At 40.2% G+C, this 22,505-nt stretch overlaps 1 protein-coding gene across 9 annotated transcripts in view; it reads left to right on the top strand.

Moving 5' to 3' along the window:
* The first annotated feature begins 5,592 nt into the window (after positions 1–5,592).
* Positions 5,593–22,505, top strand: part of LOC119726304 (voltage-dependent calcium channel subunit alpha-2/delta-2-like) — an 87,756-nt gene continuing 70,843 nt past the window's right edge. For 7 of the 9 annotated variants that reach the window (XM_038197953.1, XM_038197951.1, XM_038197947.1 and 4 more), the window contains exons 1-6: positions 5,593–5,875; positions 8,309–8,390; positions 13,864–13,974; positions 14,711–14,770; positions 14,990–15,125; positions 16,023–16,154. In XM_038197953.1, coding sequence (XP_038053881.1) covers positions 5,766–5,875; positions 8,309–8,390; positions 13,864–13,974; positions 14,711–14,770; positions 14,990–15,125; positions 16,023–16,154 — 631 coding nt within the window. In that variant the 5' untranslated portion in view covers positions 5,593–5,765. Of the gene's footprint in view, positions 5,876–8,308; positions 8,391–13,863; positions 13,975–14,710; positions 14,771–14,989; positions 15,126–16,022; positions 16,155–17,962; positions 18,018–22,505 lie in introns of those variants that run through there. The other 2 variants (XM_038197946.1, XM_038197954.1) reach the window with 2 other exon arrangements.

Below are 22,505 nucleotides of genomic sequence, written 5' to 3'. Positions count from 1 at the left end.
ATACTCACGTTATGTGCACTCAACAAACATCGGTGGATTCTGTCTGTTTTTTGGCAAAAATGATGAAAAATATGCCCTTTCCGCACTGAGCCAACCTGACACTTGAAACGTGCACGCGCGCAGAATGATCGCAGTCATTTTCGGGTTCGATCGCTCGGAGCGCGCCGCAGGTGGTACGTACTTGCACTTGTACGCATGCGCACACTATCGTTCCGCTCCTACACCATACCCATGAGGCTCCACGTAGTACTACGTGGAGCCTCATAGTTCTAGGAGTAGGACTCAGGAGTAGAGGACACCAACATGACTAATGTACACGAGGACACCAAAGAAGCAAATTATTTAAATAGTACCCACCTTGTCTGTACAATCTAAGCTTGAAGAAAAAAAAAAAAAAAAAAAAAAAAAAAGCCGCGTGGCCGCGTCAATTCCGGAACTCTGGTCTGACCAGAGACCGAATATTTTTTTTTTTGGCCTTACTATTAAGGCAGTGTATATTTTGCTGGAGACGGCAAACCTTTAGTAAACATTAGTTTGCCGGATATGCACTGAACATGCGCAGTTACTGTTTTTTTGTACTTAAACATTTTCCGGTGACAAGTTTTAGTCAGGCTCCATGCCAAAATTATCGTTGTTACCTCGTATTCACAAGATAGGATTCAGACCATTTTATAATTTTGGACTTTAGGCCTATTTCCCTTTTTAAAAAAATCCTCCAGAGCCACAAATCTGAAAAAGAAAATGTAATACTCTGCAAAAAATGTTTGAGAGACATGTTAAAATAATAAAAGAAGAATATTCTTATTTATTTGGGGATGAGAAAAAAAACTGTAAAATGTGGTGTGGGCGGATTCGAACGCGAGTCATCCCGTTTACTAGAGCCTTTGTACCACTACACCAAACGTGCTACACAACTTTTGGTGGGAATTTAATACATCTTATAATTCAGCCCTATTTTAAAGAGTACAGCGCCTTCTGTTGATATGGATTGCCGCCGGCAAACCTTTAGTAATCGTTAGTTTGCCGTCATTACCTCCGGCAAAATATCCACTATCTACACTGTACTATTAAATGGAGATCAATGGATAGGGCATGGAACTCTTTCCGTCCATTTTTTCCCGACCTCTAAACTCTACTGTCACAAATTTTTTGGCCCCAGTATTTCATAAGTATTATCTTGACATGGTAAGATACCTATAGGGTGGGTTCAACTCCCTAAAATGTCAAACGAAAATGTGAAATTTACCGGAGTTTCTGCCGTCGGCATGTGTCTGTCATCGTTGGCTGTCGACACGCGACTGAGGGCGCTTTAATTCTTTAATTTACTTTAGACCAATCACACCATGATCACACACAGCGGGGAAAAAAAACCTGTCTGCGCCCGCCGCTCTTTATTTTATTTTGGCATCGAGAGATCTGGCAACTTTACACAATAAAAATAACCCGTTCAGTGATCTGAACCCCGACACGGGAATCACTGGTACTTAACCGGCTATATTCGTTGTGTAAAGTTGCCAGATCGAGGCTCTGCATGCCGCGCCCATGGCGGAAGTGTGAAAAGAGTGAATACTGGGCCAAACGTTTCGAGTATTTACATTCGGTTTGCTGTTAAATAACTCTTAAAATTTCAGAAGGCGAGGCCATACTGAAGGCTGTGAGTCCCCAGCAGCCTAGTTCGACGGGAAATTATTATGACTGAAAGCGTGCGCTGAAAACCAAAAAGGGATTCGAACCCAAGACCCGCGATCTGTAGACGAAGGATGTAACCACTAGCACTCGGCCATCATTCGGCTACGTAATTTCTCCTCAAAGCTATACGGCGGGATAGACACATACGGGATTGCTTCATTCATCTGCTTTCTTTGGTTCTGGACAAAAATAGCCTTTTGATAAATAACAAAAATAGCTTTTTGATAATATTGAGTCCGCCAGTACCACCGTGACGTTTTCTAGTTCTTTCTCTTTGACGCGTCGTATTACGCAACAATCAGTTGAACACTGCAATAAGCAGTTTAACTGGTGGGCAGGAAGATTTTTTTTATTGGGACAGAACCGGTACCCAAGAATCTCACCTACGACCATCTGCGGCTTATAGGATGTTTATTAATTTGGTATAGCTTAGGCCTATAAATAGGGTACACGGAACAATATAATTTGTGGTTTAGGCCAAAAAAAAAAATATTCGGTCTCTGGTCAGACCAAAGTTCCGGAATTGACGCAGCCACGCGGCTTCACCCCCCCCCCTTTTTTTTTCTTCAGCTCGGATTCTACAGACAAGGTGGGTACTATTTTGCTTTTTTTGGTGTCCTCATGTACATTGGTGGCCTCCATAATTTGCCTTGGTGCTTTCGATCATTTGCCTTGGTGCAATTTACCATTCCTTGGTGCTCTTTGGTAAAAAAAAAACTGAGGAGGTGCGGAAATAGAGGGCGCTGTTGGAGCTACCGCGGAACATTTTGGAAAAAAAAAGATCGACGCGCATGCTTAAAATCGACGCGCGCGCTGACCAGAGACCGACTTATTTTTTTTTTTGGCCTTATCACCAGGAAAACGTAATTCGACCTATTAAATCCTTAATATCTCAACTTTTAATATTTACAAAGAGTTCATTCATTTAGTCAAGTGGCTTTTGGACAGGGTCGTGGGCGACTGGTCCATGCCAATGGTATAATTCACAAGTTAGGGTATCTCTGCCAGTTCATCATATAGTGCGCGCAACCGTTGGGTAAAATCAACCATTTGGGATTGTTCATATGTCCTCGTGATTATTGCAGTCAATTAAGGTATAAATGTTGTATTCAAATAAGTATAATCCCCAATAATATACCAAAATATGGGAATAAACATATTACATGGGGCGGCTATTTACGATTTATGCAAACGAGGCACATTATTCCCCAAAGAATTTCAGGTGTCACCCCTAGTCTCTATATAGGGCCGGCTATAAGAATCTATCTGGTGCAGTCAGACACGATTCCACCCATGCATAATTAAGCCACCTGACTATTATTAGGCCTAATATAATTGCATTTCTCACAGAAAACGCTTGTTTGCCGAAAGGAACTGTTAATGCCACGGCACTTGATTGTCTTGTTCACGAACGTGCGCAAGTCACTGGAAACGATTCGTCTTAAACATAAAGGAGTCATCATGTTCAGACTTAAAAAAAAAACCACCAAGAATAGCCTTTTTAGACTTTAGGTTTTGGAGTTTTCCTACCTTGAATCGGTAAGCATAGCCTACATTTATTGTTATTGCCATGCAACGCCAGATTGTTTCTTTATTATACACACCAATTGCAACTTTTTGAGGTGTATTATATTCAGTTAATTTCTTTTTTTATTAACGCTGAAGGAGCTACACGTTAATGTGGCCGGTCATCTGCATGTAAATAGATTGCAATTTTGGGGGATACGTGGCAGATCACTGGTATCAATAATGCATAAAAGTGGACATAAAATCGACCCATGTGAAACGCCAACGAGTAATTGGCAGGACCTTAATTGCCATCGATTTTTACAGACTGTATATTGGGTATGACTTAAACCAATTGAATACAAAAGATGACATATTCAGGTTTTTTTTTTAAATCTATTTAGCAGGATCATAATCAACACAGTGTTTTACCGCGATCTATAAACACAATACCTGTTTGAAGTGGGAATGAAATAATCTTGTCGTTACACGCAATCATGAGAACGAATATTCAAAACGATGTCTGCAAAAATCAGCTACGCGAACGAATCGGAAGTAGGCCTACAACTAAGCATTTGGATTTTTATGGGCCCCGAATTGTTGTATAACATCAATTTTGGTATAAGTTATGAGCTACATTATTATAGAACGTGTAATATATTTCTGTATCCCCCTCAAAGCCATCCTATATTTATAGGTTTTCCCGGCCAATTTCCTAAAATGTTCACTTACTTCTGAAAATCCGTCATTCATTTTCGTCTGAATTTGAGAATCGCTCTGAACACTTGCTTCGTTTTCGCTACCAGAGCATTGTTCGATTCCATTTCAGTTCAATCAATTAAGTGATTGAGCAGCACCTTCCGTTTATGTCCATTAAAATTTGCCAAAATTGTCCGGGAAATCCTGTATTATAATTTTGAATAAATAATTTTCTAAGCAGGCCTATAACCCATGGCTCAAAACGTGAATGCTTATGTAGGTGATCTCCGGTATAATAATTCATACTATTTTTAAGACGCTTTACATTACATAAAAAGCGCTGTAAACTGAAGACAAATACACACATTATTAAAAAAGAAAAAGAAAAAGAAAGTCATTAATAATTTCATTAATTAGTTTAGCAATTAATTAAAAAATGTACTGTTTATAGTATACTTTGAAAAAAAATCATGTTGAGAAAAATACTCCATAAACAATAATACACATGATGCAAAGTGGATAGAATATGGGAAAATTGTTCACAACACCCCTATCTCTGAATCCATAGATGTTTCTTTAAAGCTCATTTATGGCATAATATAGGTTTTCCCGGCCAATTTCCTAAAATGTTCATTCAGTTATGAAAATCGGTCATTCATTTTCGTCTGAATTTGAGAATCGCTCTGAACACGCGTTTCATTTTCACTACCAGAGCATTCAATTCCATTTCAGTTCAATCAATTTAGTGATTGAGCAGCACCTTTTGTTTATGTCCATTCAGATTCGTTTACAAGATTTCTTTTTCACTTTAAGAGTGCGATTTCAAATATTCACCATTCTATTTCACTTTAGTTTAATGCCATCGGCACCAGATACAACTAGGGGTTTCTTTTTCATTAACCGTCAATCAAATTAGCTGTACCTGAAATCAATTTAGAAAAGGAATGCTTGCGTAAATGAATGCACATGACAATGAAAACGATTGAACTTTCGTTGAATTGAAATGAGATAAAAGACGTGCATTCAAAATCAGACGAAAACGAATGACCGATTTTTAGAAGTGAATGAACATTTCAGGAAATTGGCCGGGAAAACCTATACTTTAAACCGTCAAAAAAGGGGTTTATGCACTTTTATGAATTTCCCCATGAAGGCTGATCACACGAGAGGTGCTATTAATCAGAGAATAAACTGCATTAACATGTTACATATCTGCATTGATTATACCAAAGAAAAAGTTATCATATTAGTGCATGGTTCAAATTTTGACTTTTGAAGGGGCGGGGGCAGGGGCGGGGGAGGGGCTCCATCATGAACGAATTTCGGGGTTCACAGGAAACATCGAGCTCTGTGAGCGCTAGTTTCGTATGCAGCCGCATAGTTGTTCGCATAAATCATTCTGCGCAGACATGCCGCAAAATCGCGTCCGATGTAAACAACTAGTTTTTGTTTGTCTTTGCTCAGGAACGGTAAGACATTAAGTTTATTTATTTTCAACCAGACCTTTGAAAAAGGCTAAGTAAACAATCGAAAACATGACATTTTCGGGGATTTCAGGCCGTAATACCCCCTTTAATCTGCGAAACTAAAAGATGAAGACTTGAAACACGTCTAATGCTAGTGCTCAACAATTTTCAAGTCTGGGAACCAGCCTCAATGCATACCAAAATAATAATTTATTGAAGATTGTCACCAGCCTGCACTGCCCTGACGTACATCATTCAGAAATTTTGCACGTCAGAAAGAAAGGCATGAAAAGTATCAAAATGTCTTCATTTTGCCTCCGTTAACATCTCCGACGTGTACAATGAGCTGTTGATTATCAATCTGTAATTTTCATTCTCCCCTCTGGTGCCCTTTATGTGATTATCATGGCCGTACTGAGGACAATTTCCGATGTTTTACCGGTGCTTTTTCTCATCGTCGTCTTCGGATTTTTCAGTGCGAGTTCGAATGGGGTGAGGCTGCCATCGCAAGCATTGTGAGTAGAATTCCTGAAAATACATGTAAACATGACAAAGTAGGCCCACGGCCGGCCACACGAAGGCCATATTGGGGAAAACTTATGTTGCAACCTGACGCCACTTTTTTTTCTTCATATATCAATCATCATCTCAATGAAGTTCAGTCATTGCAAAAATGATGATAAGACATGAATCTGGGACTGAGAAATATTTCCAATTTTGTTACAAAAATGTTAAGAATAAGAATGGACTTTCATAACTTTGTACGACGATTGTGTAGTGTAGGGCCCCTGTTTTGTTTTGAACAAATTAGAGTAAAACATGTTTTTTATTGCTCAAAAATCATCTTTACAATCAAAAGCAGACTTTTCTCATTCTAATAATGACACCCGTTTTGCAATTTTGTACAGTTTCTTGGGGTAGAAATCATGGGAAAATGTCCATACTCGATCGTCAATTTATCTACATATTAATTTTCATCTCACCTTTTGATTTCATCCAAGAGGAATCCAGGAAGCTGTGTTAATGCGAAAAAAAATTAGACAAAATGTGTTTTTAGAGCACATTTTGTATGCACACGTCGTGCAGAACTAAGTAGAAGCAGCCGGTGTCAACAGCAGTACGTTATACGCATGACATCGACAACCATGACGTCGCATGAGCCGGCCAATGATAGTGCAATACGTCATTATGAATATTTTCTCATGAATATTTAGTTTATTTCATTGGCTACTTCAAATACGTCCAAAGATTGATTATTGCAACAGCAATCGTGCGCGGCCTAGCGGTTAAGAGTCTCATGTTTCAAGCAAGAGTCCGAGGTCCGAATCTCGATGAAGTAAATAGAAATAAAGGAAAGGAAAGGGTGAGAGTAGAGGAGGGAAAGTGGAGGGAATAACCATAAAGGATGCAACTTTTGGCGCGTGAAAATTAATTTAAAAAAATGGTGACCGAGTATGGAATTTTTTCCGAAATGATGATTTTCCAGTGCGGTTTGTGCCTCGCGATTCAGCGAGCCATGTGTTCTCATGGTACATCGCGTGGTGTTTCGCCATCTTTATTTTCGGATTGCGTGTTGTCACCGTCATCGTCATTTTACCCCAAAATTTCCCTAAAAAAAAATCAAAACCCTGCCCTCTATCTATGACATACCTGTTTATTGAGAATGTCGCCTCGGCCTACTAAGTACTAGTACTAGTTTGGTTATTCTATAATAAAAAGTGGATTTTGTTCCCCTTTTTAACTGGGCCCTACACTACACGATTGCCCTTTGTACACAACCGCTGAAGTGGCGTCAAGTTGCAACATTTTTTCCATAATAGGCCCTATATGCTAAAAAGTGAAATTTAGCATGGAAAATATTGAAGCATTGTAAAAAATGTTGCAACCTGATCCCACTTTCTAAACAGAAAAAAGACATTTTTTTTTCTTGTACACTGTAAGTTGTTCCTCAGACTCGTGAGTAATACTTTCGTTCTGTGTTATTCTGTGTCAATTCAACACGATTTTGGGCCCGGCCCTTACAGATTGAAACAATATTTGGTGTGATGATTGGCCTAGAGATGAGATAAGAAACCCCCAGAACTGAAATTTTTTGTAGGCCTAGTTTGGCTTGTTAGATTTTGAGATACGGGTCAATGAAAACTATAGCACCTAAAAAACCAAGTCATGCAAGTTGTACATCATATTAAAGCTTTTGAATGGCCTCCATTTCATAAATAAACCCAAAATCGTACCACAGAGAAAATGCGTAACGAAATGATCTTTAAACTTGAATAACATGTATGAAAAACAATATCCTCAAATTTCAAAAAAAAAAATAAAATTCAGATGGTAGTTTATGATGTAAGCAACAATCTTGGAAAAGTTTGTAACAGGCGCTCTTAGAGTTTTCAAGTTATGATTTTTTAAAGATAGGCCCTAGCATGTCCAGGAAAAAAAACCTAATTTATTGGGAAAAATTGGAAAAAAATTAAAGCAAGCGCCCGCCGCCTTCTTTTTTCCCTTAAAGCGGGTACGAGAAACTACTTAATTTTGTTTACTTAGCCCAAATCATGATTTTTTTTTTGTGAAATCTGGCCAAAAAAATGCACTTTCGGTGTCTAGATCTCATTCAAACACAGCAGCCCTTTTGTTCAGTAGTGATGCTCAGCATCGATACATTTTGGAAAAAGAAGCCCTCCTCACAAGCTGCTTACATACATTGATTCAGGCATGCAACTTTGTCCTCGCTTCAGCTGATTTCCTCCTTTTTGATTTAACACTTAAGTACTTATGCCATTACAAATTTAAAAACACTGTATAATGTCTTGTAAAGATTGGAGTTTCCTCTTTTTTTTGTTGCTTCTTCCAAGTTGCATGCCAGATGAATAGGTAGTGAAGGATGGTTATAAAGGGACGTATATGACATATGTGCATTAATTTCTGTATGTTTTCTTTATTGTTTCTAGAGTTGCAAAATGGTCTCAAGATATAAGCAAGGAACTGAAGACAAAACTAGATGCAGCAACTGGAGTTCAACAAGTTAAAATGGTACGTACACGTACATGTACCAGTGAAATTTAGGCTCTGGCTTTCCCTGACTTTTATTGACAATATGAAACAAATATATGTGCTTGGGAAAATAGTTTATTCACACAATGTGCATGGAACATGTGCTGGACATGGGGCCTACGTAGTTCAGTCTCTTGTCAATTCACCAAAAAAAGTCAAGTTTAAATGTAAAAATAAAAGTCGGTGGACCAATTTTGTACAATTTTATATCGGAATGACCTGTCAAAGAAATTTCCCGAAAACAAGAATTAATTTTTTTGCCATTCAGAAAGTGAAAGGGAAATACCAAAGCATGAATGAATAAATTTCCACACTTTGATCTTTTTGAACTTTTGAAGGGAGGGGGGATATCAAACTTTCTGTATTGGCATACATGTACATGTACAAATGTATTTCACTGTACATTCATGTAAATGTGGAGGTAGCCGGAGTTTTCCATGATTACAAATTTATGCAATTGAGCTCCCTTTACTTTATTGTGTATATTTAAAGGGACACTGCATCCTGGAACAGCCCAATTGGGCTACAAAATGTGCTTTGAAAGAAATGATGTTAATCGGAAACAACATATAAAAGTAGGATAAACATGTAAACATCCACACAACTTACATGACTTAGTACGAGTAACTAGGACTCTACGGATCCGATCGCTTTTTTAACATGTGGACATGGTCGGGCGATAGTGGACGCCCGACCATACATGTCCAAATGTTAAAAAAAAGCGATCCGTAGAGTCCTAGTTACCTGGACAACACACAACTAGCCTTTAAAAACTGGGCGTGTTTGTGTTATTCATGTATTATGCGTGCGAGAACGACTTTCAGGTCCACATTTGCGACCCCAAAAAGTCGAGGCGCTTGGGTGCTAGTTGTGATTCCATCCCTAGAGTGTTCACCTTTTGCGGACGTGTAAGAAACCATATTTTGTGCATAGGTGATTGGTCACTGCTGTTGCGAGCACGTGCTGAAGAGACACACACGTGTTTATCGTACATGGTGAGAACGACAGGAAAAACGTATTCGTACTCCGTTGTGTTCGATGTAAACAACCATGTTTTTTTCCGTCTTTGCTTGGGAACAGTAAGACATTAGGTTGGTTTCCTTTCAACCAGGTGTTTGAAATTAGATAAATTGTAAGTAAGCAATCCAAAACATGACTTTTTTTGGGATTCCAGGACCTAGTTTCCCTTTAATGTATTTGTCTTGTGTACATTGGGCATGAGATTCTTCAGACTTTTGTCTGACGTAGACCTTTTTAATCTGACCGAAAGACTTTGTCAGAAACAATTTAGACCTTTCATTCAATTGTCAGACTTTCTTTTAAATTGACGATCTCGTCCCTGATACTACATCATGTACGTAACATGTGTATAGATGGAAAGATCAGCTGCACACAGATACTTAGCATGCTTAGTAATAGTAGTAGTATTAGTACAGTATGTAGTCCAGGACAAATGTTGACTACTAGTACATGTGATGTACATAGATATGCCTGACTTGCATGAACTGGAATGCAGTGAGTACAGTTCCTGTAGAAAGCTCATTACCACTGCACACCTTATTAATTTATGACACAGTTAATCTTGAGCATCTAGACACACAGTTAATCAAGCGGAACCGACAGTGCTATTACTAGTGTCAGGTAAATTATGATAATGTATGTACATGACGTGCGATCCAATAGAGTGAGATGATCAGTGAGTAATGTAGATTGTCTCGTAGCGTAATCGTATAGGCAGAGCCATCCACTTAACATTGTAATTATGTGTGTTTGTGCATACAAATTTGTAGGTGTACAGTACCAGCACATGTGTGTGAAAATGGCAGGACGAATTTAGATATGACATTTCACTGTACATGCAGGTACATGTACATGTACATGTATGCACTGGTACATGCACAATGTCATGTACTGTACATGATTATATAACTGACATACAGATCCTAGTCATTTGATTGGTGGAACTCACATCACGTGGCATTCGTTATTGCTCCCATTCATGCCACGGCTCAAAAAGTACTATCCGCCCATGGGGAATGGGAAATACTATTCAACAGTTAGGATCATGACGCGGTATTTGTGTGCAAATGCATGCTGGTGTGCGCGTTCAGCGTTGTGCGTAGCGCGTATTGTTCCAAAGAGCCAGCGCTACAGCGTTGGGTTCAAACATTTTCGTGAAGGGGTGGTTTGGAAGAGACAAATACATTTTCCTCTAGGTTTGTATTGAAATAAAAGTTCAGATATATCAAATGACAAGGATCTATATGTCAGTTATATAAAACAAATATGGAGTGGCTTTAAATTGTGAAATGGGAGGAATATTATCGCTCGGTAAAATCTGGACTTTTCCATTGCACTCGGCTTCGCCTCGTGAAATGGAAAAGTCCAGATTTTACCTTGCGATAATATTCCTCCCATTCCACGCTGAGCCACTCAATATTTGTATACTATACATACATGCAATGTACAATATGCAGTGGTACAATGTAAGCAATACCAGTACATGTACAGTGTTTACAGTGCTGTTGGCATTCATTTCCATATATTTGCATGACAGTTATAATTGATGCGCATGTACCGGTACATGTACATGTACAAGTTCTACATGTGTTTGAAAGCCTACATTTTTGTATTTTCACAAGTCATGCATACATGTACTATTTACATTGTTTTTGTACATGTTCATACATGTACCTGGTACATGTACATGACATGTACATGAACATGTACGTACATGTACATGTACCGGTACATTCGAACATAGCGTACGAACAATTACATACATGTACATGTAGGTACAGTTTAATTCAGCTCAGTGCATACATTTTTTTTTTAATATCACCAATATACATGATTTTGTGTGCGTGCTGGGAGGGGGGGGGGGCATGGGTTGGAAGGGAACAGAGAGTTACACTGTACTCAATTTTGCGTGTCAAAACATGTTTACCAGAGGATGCAATTATACCGGCAGCATTCAATGAACAAAATCCACCAACACACAGTGCATTTTGGGCTGTACTATTGTCATGATTGTAAACATGGTAAAGTCTCAAAAATCGTGTGTCAAATGTACATGTACATGTACATGTACCATTCATGTACATACCGGTACATGTACATGTCAGGCAGGCAACTTGTTCTCGGATCCACTGATTTCCTTGTTTTTTACTTCTCATGAATGCCATTACAAATTGAAAAATACTGTACAAAGTCTTGTGTGGTTTGGAGTTTCCTCATTTTCCCCTAAATTCCTGATTGCATGCCTGACATGTAGAGTGTCACAAAGTCCACAGTACACGATCAGACACGGCACATCCATTTTTTTTGTTCCGACAAAAAATTATAAATTGTTGAGAACTTACATTCTTACTTATTATTAAACGGAACACATAGTGTATTGGTGCTGGTCCCAGATGGCCAGCGTATATTCCTCTTTAATAACCTTAACTGCCCTGAATCCTTCAAAATCCTCTTTGCTAAAGTGGAGGAATTTGGAGGATTGAGGTTGCATGGCAGAAGTGCGTTAGTGATTTTGTAAGATGCACCTTGTCAAGGTCTTGGGCCCCTGACCTTGTGTTGTTTTTGCTCAGCCATGCATAAATATAGGCCTGGATTATGCTTGAAATCCTCCGTACTGCTCCAGGATGTCACTGGCCAAGCCTCAATTAACATATTGACATTCACTGCCGCAGGGTTTTGTAGGATTCAGGCAGTGGTCACCCCTCCACTGACCATATTCAAGAAAAAATGGAGGATTTTGCAGGATTGAGGCTACATCCTAGCAAAAAAGCCTAGGGAGCTACTGTAGGGTTAAACCTGACTCACCAACTCACTGACTGTACATAAGTGTACATGTAACTTGTGAATTAGACTTGCTTGAGTCTCAAATTGATTTAAAGGGAATGTACATCATTGGCTTTTGCTGTAATTTTCAGAAATGAACTATTTGAGGGGTTAGTATAATAGATCAAATATTGTTTAACTGACATGTTTGAAGTTTTGTGTTCGTAAATTGCATGGCAGAAGTGCGTTAGTGATTTTGTAAGATGCACCTTGTCAAGGTCTTGGGCCCCTGACCTTGTGTTGTTTTTGCTCAGCCATGCATAAATATAGGCCTGGATTATGCTTGAAATCCTCCGTACTGCTCCAGGATGTCACTGGCCAAGCCTCAATTAACATATTGACATTCACTGCCGCAGGGTTTTGTAGGATTCAGGCAGTGGTCACCCCTCCACTGACCATATTCAAGAAAAAATGGAGGATTTTGCAGGATTGAGGCTACATCCTAGCAAAAAAGCCTAGGGAGCTACTGTAGGGTTAAACCTGACTCACCAACTCACTGACTGTACATAAGTGTACATGTAACTTGTGAATTAGACTTGCTTGAGTCTCAAATTGATTTAAAGGGAATGTACATCATTGGCTTTTGCTGTAATTTTCAGAAATGAACTATTTGAGGGGTTAGTATAATAGATCAAATATTGTTTAACTGACATGTTTGAAGTTTTGTGTTCGTAAATGCTTGAAAAAACAAGAAAAACAAAAATGTTTCAGTAGTCTGGTTCCCTGAAAATTTGGAGCAGTAGTTGAAAAATAGTTAGGTTTTTCCAACGGTGGTCGGCCGACCACCGTTGGAAATGTATACAAAACTACAATTTTCTTGAAAATGACTTGACACCAGGTGCCATAATTTTACAGGATGCTTTAGACTGTCAACATCCAAGTAAGGTATTTCGTAAAAACTTAGTAGTTTTATTTTTTGATGTTTGCAAATGTTGTATATTCCCTTTAAATGTTTGAAATAGGGTTATCCCATATTGCCAATGAATGGGCTCAATACAGCCCATTGCAGGAAAAGACTTTCTGTGAATAATCGCCAATCTGTCTTGAATAGCATTTTGTGTACTGTGGAGCAAGCTTGAACCTTCAACCCCTTGGGTATTTTTTGCTAGAAAGTATCCTGAATTCACCAAAAACCATCAATTTTGTCATGCCAAAAAATGTTGGTGTCGTGAGTCCATCAGAGTCCACCAGTGTCAGAGTGAGTCCATCAGAATCCACCAGTGTATACCTCGTACACACCAAACATAAAGCCAAGGAGTTAAACTGTTGAGATCCTGAATCCATCAAAGGTCCCCAACTGCTCAATGTGGAGGTACCCTGAATCATCAAATCCTGCAGTACCGCTAGGCTTACTGTCCTGAATCAATCAAATCCCCAACTTGTTCAATATGAAGGTATCCTGAATCCGCCGAAATCCTCCAAAACAGGGGTGGGGATTCTGATGGATTCAGGTACAGAAGGATAAATACTAGGCTCTCCTTGTCTTGTATGTTGTACTGTAGTTTGTCATTGACAGGGTACCGTGCAATAGCTTGCATGGAAATTGACAAAACAAAAACAAAAAAACAAAAAATATTTTTTAACATGCCATTTCTTTCTTCCATTTTAGCTGTATGAAGAGCAGAATTTTCCTGCAGTGTATGTCAACGGATCGGTCCTGGTCCAGAAGGTGGCCAACAAATGGCAAGAAATGCTCCAAGACAAGATGGTGGCTGTTGAGGTGAGTCCTGATGCATCCCTGCACCCTCCCATATCCTTCAGCATCCACCAGGAGCTTTCGGAGGATTTTGTGGGAAGGGTGGAAGTTGGGCCCATCAGCCACTGTTACTCTACATTAACCCTTCTATGCAACATCCATTCTGAGCCAAGTAGTCCTTCCACATATAACACCCCTAAGGTTTTCTTCAGGCACCCTGCTGAATGCAACAATATCCAACACGATGAAATGAGAACCCTACTAAATGCAACAAACTGCAACAGTGGATTCCGTTGCATTATGCAGTGAACCCAGTATACCCAGGCCTTGGCACCAAGCAGTTACCCTGCTAAATGCATCCAAATGCAGCAGTGGATTCTGTTGTATCGCCTTGGTACTATGAGCTGTTGGATTCTGTTGTGTCGCCTTGGTACTATGAGCAGTTAACCTTGCTACTGGTATATGCAACAAGATACAACAAAGCATGGGGACTACAGTTGGCTGCTAAATGTAACAGTATGCAACAATTTTTTTTTTTACCATTGTTGTTTCCGTTGCATTTAGCAGGGTCAGGGTTAGGCTTGATGCCCTCCAAAGTCTCTATTTTACAAAGAATGTTACAACAACCAGACCTGAGTACAACCATCTTCTACCAGTGACTTATTGTAGCTTTGTACCACTGTATAATATTAAGTGTGTTTTGATGTTACATGTACATGTAAGTTTCACACATGTTTGTGTATGGTTTTACAATCCACAGAACATTGTATTGAAGTTGGAAGACGCCTATAAGAAACACAAGCGTAATTACAGCATAGTGGTGAGTATAACGACAGCATGGATGTGCATCTAGAGTAAACCCTTTTAAACCCATAAGATCTTTGAATAAGCCGGGGGAATACTTATTTTGGGGTGTTTTTGGGGGTTTTTTTTGGGTCTTTTTTATTGGGGGGGGGGGGGGGGATTTGAAGAAGTGGAATCACCAGTAATTTGTGAGAAGCTTGTCCAACGATTGTTTATTACCTTGCCACGCCTGTAGGAAGATGATGTACAGTACTACAACGCCAAGAATGCGTCCAAAATGCCGCTGAATCTGACCTACCTGGATAATTTCAAGTCGGAAGTCAACACCAACTACAGCGCTGTGCAGATCCCAACGGATATTTGGGTTGGAGGTAACCTCATGTTTGGCCTTTCCACACATTCTATGACTATTTTGGTACAAAAGTTATACCCTAACCCCCTAGCCCCTAGCTAGGAGCCATCCTCCATCCTGCAAATTCCAATTGCCACCATATATACATGTATTGGATCCAGCCTCAGTCATCCGTTATTTCTTGAATTTGTTCAGTGGAGGGGTGACTATTGCCTCAATCCTTCAAAGTCCTACATCAATCACTGTTAATGGGTTGGCAACATTCAGAAGCAGTGCAGATGATATCGAGCGGAATGTAGGGCTCAATGCATGACTGAACACACATGTACACGTAAACTTTGCAATATACAGCCTACGAACTTAATTCACTCCAAAATCAACGAGCACTATTTTTGTGATCTTCTGCCTCAATCCTCCAATATCCTCCAAAACTGCCTGGAGGATTAGCCCGACCCCTGGGCCCTTTTTGCTGGGAACCATCCTCGATTTTCCAAAATCTTCCAAAGTTTAGAATTTATGTTCAAATGAAGGATACCCACTGCCTTAATCCTTCACAATCCTCCGACAGTCCTGCCTCTCAAAATGCATTCATCTTCAATCCTCCAAAATAATCCTCTTCTTCAAACACCACTCATCCTCAATCCTCCAAAATCAACTGATACTGAATGTCCATGTACCCACAATCCTCCAAAATGGTTTGCTTATTCATCCTCAATCCTCCAAAATCCTCCAAAACAGCACCGGAGGACTTTGGGGGATTTAGGAGGGTTAGGATTAAAAAAACTAACAAAGAAAACACAAATCTATGATTTGTTTACTAAGCTGATGAGGAGAGTGTTTATATTACATTGTAATCAAATGTGACCAAGACGTAAACGAAACATTTCGCCTTCCCCCATTCCCATCCTCCAACCAGATAACAAGATCTTGAACGGTATCGAGGCAACCAATTCTATTGATGAAGTCTTCCGTGAGAACTACCAGAAAGATCCTCAGCTTTTGTGGCAGTACTTCGGCAGCGCCGATGGGTTCTATCGCTCTTACCCAGGTAAATGGTTTCTTCTGGTTCCCACTACTTACCTTAAACACAAGAAACAAATCTTGCACAATTTTTGTCGCCATATGCAGCTGTATTTATGCGCATGAAAAGAGGCCGAAATTGGAAGAGACACGATTTGGTTAGCTGTGTAGTACAAGGTGAGTAAAAAAAAAAAGGAAACTCCAATGGCAGGACCAATTAATTAATGAAGTTCTGCATGTACAATGTAGCACTTTCAAAATCTAGGATATGAAAGCCCAATTAATAAGCTTTCTCTAGTATAAGAATCATTCAAATCACTCATGTACTTTTCAAGTTACAGAATTTTTAACACAAACAACGTTTTGAAATTCTGTCCACGGATCACATAAAGGTAAGTGTTCTTTTCAGCAAAACAAAAACAATTCACATAGGGATGTATAAAATAAGAAACCTTTGCGGGTAACACCATGTGGAAAGAAATCTCTTCTTGGAAGAAACGTTGAGTTCTACACTCAACCAACCAGTTCTTTTCAGAACCACACTTCTTCCAAGCAGAGATTTCTTTCCACATGGTGTTACTCGCAAATGTTTCTTATTTTATCCTATCCGCCATGCAAAGCTTCAAGAGTTATATGGGGATGTATGTGAATTGTTATCATTTTGCTGAATGAACACTTTACTTTTTTTGTGATCCGTGGACAGAAGTTTAAAACGGTGTTTGTGTTCAAATTTCCGTAACTTGAAAAGTGCATGAGTGATTTGAATGATTCTTGTACTAAAAAAAAGCTTTTTAATTGGGCTTTCATGTCCTAGATTTTTAAAGTGCTACATGGAGAACTTCATTAAAAAAACATTGTCCTGTTATTGGGTTTCCATATTTTTTACTCACCCTGTATATTATATTTTGTATTGGACATCTACTTTGAGAAAAGAACACCGTAAGTGTTTTGATATTGGGTACGCATTTTTTTTCAATTTCAGATTTTTTAAACCTGTCATTTAAGTTGCATAGAAAAACAAAAATTATTTTCAGGAATTGCATGCTTTTCTGTGTTCTGAGCATTTCATTAAAAAAAAATTGCCCTTCAAGACTTTTGTTAACCTTTCTTTAAGTTTCTTTATGTTAATGTTTCTTTATGTTTCTCTCTGCAGCGAGGTTGGATAGGGTGTGCTATTCTGGTACATTGAGTATGACATTTTAGTCACATGGTACAAGTACCACATCACATGACGTTTGAATGCGCATCTGATGTGTCGACACCAAAGCAATACAATGAAGTTGCCATGAAAATTATGGCTTCTCCATGGTCTGCCCTGATTGGCCAATCATACTTTCAATGAACCAGAACTAAGCCCCCTCTATTGTTCGGAAGATTTGAAATGATTGAAGTTAAAGATCACTGTCTCTGCAGTTTTTCAAGTTCCCAAAACAAATTCAAATTAAATTGGTATGTTTTCATCGTTACAAAATGTATTCACTTGTGAATGAGACATCTGAAGTGAAAATACACATAGGCACTCAGTTTGGTCATGAAATGTAAGTACAATCTTTAGTACTAAATCTTTATATGGCTGAGTATAAACAACTCATGGTCCAGCCCAAGACCTTGACACAGTGTATCCTCCAAAATCACCCACACATTTTTGCCATATAGCCCTAATCCTGCAAATCCTCCATTTTGCAAAGAGGATTTGGGAAGGTTAGGGTTAATGTAAACATACAAGCATGACAAGTTGGAAGTTATTTAGGAGAATGAAACTTTTTGCAGATCATAGACAGTACATCTTTAGGTTGACCTTTGAACTTTCCTCAACTTCCCCCCCTTCCCACACAGCCAAAGAAGCCCTACGGACCCAGCCTACCGATTTTGACCCTCGCCTGAGAAGCTGGTAATCTTCTCTCATGAATAAACACGAACTAAAAACAGGCTTACCTTGCCTCGCTTGGTCATGATCATATTTCTTGCATCGATGATGACCACGTCATTGGTTATGCCACAGTTATCAGTAAGGCTCTTTACAGTAGCTTCTGACTTAATATTAATCAGGCATGCAATTTGATCCGTTTGATTCGGATCCGTTGATTTCCTCCTTTTTTACTTCTCATGAATGCCATTACAAATTGAAAAGTACTGTACAAAGTCTTGTGTGGTTTGGAATTTCCTTGTTTTTTCTAAATTCCCAGTTGCATGCCTGATTAAAGCATGAGTGCAAACCTACAGGTAGGAGATATCTTAACCGTCAAAAGTCAAGCGGAATCTCCCCCCCCCCCCCCTCGACTTTTTCCGCAATAGCGTTTAAAAAAAATGTTGCGACCCGAGCTGTTATGACTTTTTAGCCTCGAGCCTTGCGCATCTTTTGACACCCAAAATATTAAAATCGGACCAGGGGTTGTCGTGCAGCGAAACATTTTCCGGCGCTACGTGCCGTGAAAATACGTCGTGTACACAGACCAGAACTACCATTCGTACATATGAATAATTAATTAGCCATAATTCCTAAACCCTTTTACCTATAGTCATGAAATTTCTCGGGTATGTTCATGAAGAGTTGCTCTATGCATGTACCGAGTTTCAAAATTGTTCGTCACTCGATGGCCGAGATCTTACCGGGGGGGGGGGGGGGGGGAATTCCCCCTCCCCCGAGGATTCTTTCACACTGAGTGGATCATTCTATAACCCAACACAGCAGTCCATAAACTCTCACAATATACGCACATAGTTCTTTTCTCTGTCAATCAAGTTACGAATACACAGCTATACAAGTCTCGACTTTGTACAACTCGTCCTTTTTGTTCACCAGCACCACTATCTCTGTCCACGGACTATCAGAGGATTCTATCACACTGAGTAGATCATTTTGTAACCCGACAAAGCAGTCAGACCACCATGTACGCCCACAGTTCTCTACTCTGTGAATCAAGTTTCTAATTCACAGCTATATAAGTCTCAACTTTGTACAACTCGTCCTTCTGGTTCACTAGCACAACATTCTCTACCCATGGACTATCTGAGGATTCTATCACCTTGAGTAGATCATTTTTTAACCCGACACAGCAGTCGGACTACAATGTGCGCACACAGTTCTCTACTCTGTAATTCAAGTTTCTAATACACAGCTATATAAGTCTCAACTTTGTACAGCTCGTCCTTCTTTTTCACCAGTACCATGTTCTCTGCCCATGGACTATCTGAGGATTCTATCACACTGAGTGCATCATTCTGTAACCCGACTCAGCAGTTCTCAAACACTCACAATGTACGAACACAGATCTTTTCTCCGTTAATCAAGTTTCTAATACACAGCTATACAAGTCTCAACTTTGTACAGCTCGTCCTTCTTGTTCACCAGCGCCACGTTCTCAGCCCACAGACTATCTGAGGATTCTATCACACTGAGTGGATCATTCTGCAACCCGACACAGCAGTCTATAAACTCCAAAAATGTGCGTGCACAGTTTTCTACTCTGAATCAAGTTTCTAACACACAGCTTTAATATCGACTTTGTACCAGTACAACTCATCCTTCTGGTTCACTAGCACAACGTTCTCTGCCCACGGATTATCTCAGGATTCTATCACACTGAGGGGATCATTCTGTAACCCGACACAGAAGTCATACCACAATGTACGTACACAGTTCTCTACTCTGTAAATCAAGTTTCTACTACACAGCTATATAAGTCTCAACTTTGTACAACTCAACCTTCTTGTTCACCAGTACCACTGTCTCTGTCCACGGACTATCTGAGGATTCTATCACACTGAGTAGATCATTTTTTTAACCTGACACAGCAGTCTCACCACAATGTACTCACACAGTTCTCTACTCTGTTAGTCAAGTTTCTGATACACAGCTGTATAAGTATCAACTTTGTACAACTCGTCCTTCTTGTTCACCAGTACCACTATCTCTGTCCACAGACTATCTGAGGATTCTATCACACTGAGTAGATCATTTTTTAACCCAACACAAAAGTCATACCGCAATGTACGCACACAGTTCTCTCTTCTGTGAATCAAGTTTCTAATACACAGCTTTATAAGTCTCAACTTTGTACAACTCATCCTCCTTGTTCATCAGTGCCACGTTCTCTGCCCATGGACTATCTGAGGATTCTATCACAGCTTTTGTCTCTAGGTCCCTGACAACGATGCTGTCTTGACCTATCTTTAATTGGCCTGGCATCCTCAGTGTCTATGTGATGTTTAACTACACCAGTTCTACTAACAACATGGTTACCTCTCGAAAAGACATCTAGGTACTCATCCAAGCAATTCTTATTTTGGCCATGATGTTTGCCTTCTATGTTACCCTTGCATCACTTGAACAAGCTTTTCATGTGCACAGGTAACTCTTGCTCTCCCTGTCTAGGCTTGTCCGCGTTTTTCTCAATGGCTGTGAGACTTACTGTAGAAATCATTCCCACAGTGGTCCCTTTGCTAGCCACTCTTTTCTCTTTGACGGGGTTAAACACCCGCAGTGGAACTAACTGGCTCCATGTCTCGACAAGGGTTCAGGCATGAACCCTCTCTGTGCCAAGTCTCCACCACCCTCCTTGGTTCGATGATGGCTGGCACAGACAACTCTTCGTGTTTTATAGCAATCGTTCCCGATACTCATGACCGGATGGAATTACAGTTGTCTCTGAACTATTACTCACTCCACAAAGGGCTTTCCGCAGGGCACTTGATTCACTCACCATTCACGGTCCACTCTCGGGTTGGGAAGTCCAGATTCCCTCTGTGGGCAAGAGCAAATCCATTCCCAAAATTCCTTCATATCTCATCTATGTGAAAATTGCTCACACTGGGTTTGTTGTCCGCCCGACTTGGACGTCCACGCGGGACACCCGTCCACCTGCCTGACCTGTAACTCTACACTCTCTAAAACTGGTCTCTGATCTTTAGTATCTGGTGATACACGTAAATGCTGATCAGTATACTGGTACATGTATCTGTGGCACCCGTGTCAATTAAAAACTGACACTCACTTCACACAACACTGTCTACAAACAAGCCATAACAGGGACTAAGTAATCACCTTTCCCACCTCAGTTTTCTGCCGCTGCTCTTTTACTACTCGCTGGTAGCCACTACAGTGTCTCTTTGGGCCCCTGTCGTAAGAAGTCTGCTCGCAGGCCCTACATGTACATGCAGCTGGCTCTTGTTTCCCTACTTTTCATGTTTTCTCTGGGGTTTCCCACACTCTCTTGCAAGATGACCTTTTTCTCCACACTTGAAGCATTTCCAGTCATCCTGCCTTGCTTTCCCACTCTTACGGCATTTTCCAGAGTGACCTTCCTCAGTGCAATTGCTGCACTTCTCTTCAGTCTGCTTAATACCCGCTCTGGCACTCGCAGTGGGTTTCTCCCCTTTAGCACTCTTGTCCTGCATTTTCTTTGTTATCTCTGTTAACAGTCCTACTAGGCTTGTCGCCTCTGTCTCTATTCTGTGAAATCTCTTCTCTGTGAATTCGCTGCTCTAACCCCGAATCTACCTCTTACCATTTTCGCCGGCTTGCCGTCGAGCGCCCTCTGTTGCTCTACCTTTTCAAAGTTCTCTGTCTCTAATGTAGCTCGAATGGCTTTATGGTCACGTGACTCTTCTTGTATTTCAGGATACGCTTTTACAGTCAGCTCTTGTGTAGCCTGACCCAACTCTTGCATTCTCTCTTTTGGTCCTCGCAAGCGGTGCCTCGGCTTGACAATGTAATTCTTACTCTGACGGCCTAAACTGAATCTTCTCTCTAGCAACTTGACTAGCTCACTATATGGCTGCTTTTGTCCTGTAGGAGCATTCTCCAACAATCTAAGGGCACTCCCTTGCAGACTCTCAGCCAAATAGCTGGCGTCCTGTTGCTCACTCCACTGGTTCACCACTCTGCATGATTCAAAGTGCTGGAAGTACTCATTCCATAATACCTTGCCACTATATCTATCGGGGAGTAATAAATGGGCGTCTTTTTGACGACTCCAAATTTCCCCCAACTTCTCTGATCACTCTTGGTTCTCTTTTGATCATCCAAGGGCCAACTGATGGACACTGTGTGCTCTCTGTTGAGCTCATTGCCTCTGTATTCGCTGAACTACATGTAGCACTTGGTAAAACTCAGCAGTTCACTATGTACTCTTGTTGACAAATTAGTCTTCTTACCCACTCTATTTTGGTCATCTGCAGTGCCACCTGGGCTCGACGGAAAAGACTGGAGCTCTTCTACAGCACTGCACTCTTCTACCTTATCCGTTCAGGGATTCCGATAACATCTCCTTTAATGGGCTACTCTCCCCAAAGTTCACTCCCATTTCCGCCTTGGAGTGGGTCCAGGTACTTTGAAATCACTGAGGGGACTCGACTCCCCTGTGGAAATATAACCTGA

This window comes from Patiria miniata, unplaced genomic scaffold, assembly GCF_015706575.1.
Source record: "Patiria miniata isolate m_02_andy unplaced genomic scaffold, ASM1570657v1 HiC_scaffold_2, whole genome shotgun sequence".
Lineage (NCBI taxonomy): Eukaryota > Metazoa > Echinodermata > Asteroidea > Valvatida > Asterinidae > Patiria > Patiria miniata.
Note: the sequence above shows the minus strand (reverse complement) of the source record. Positions and strands in the feature narration are given on the sequence as shown.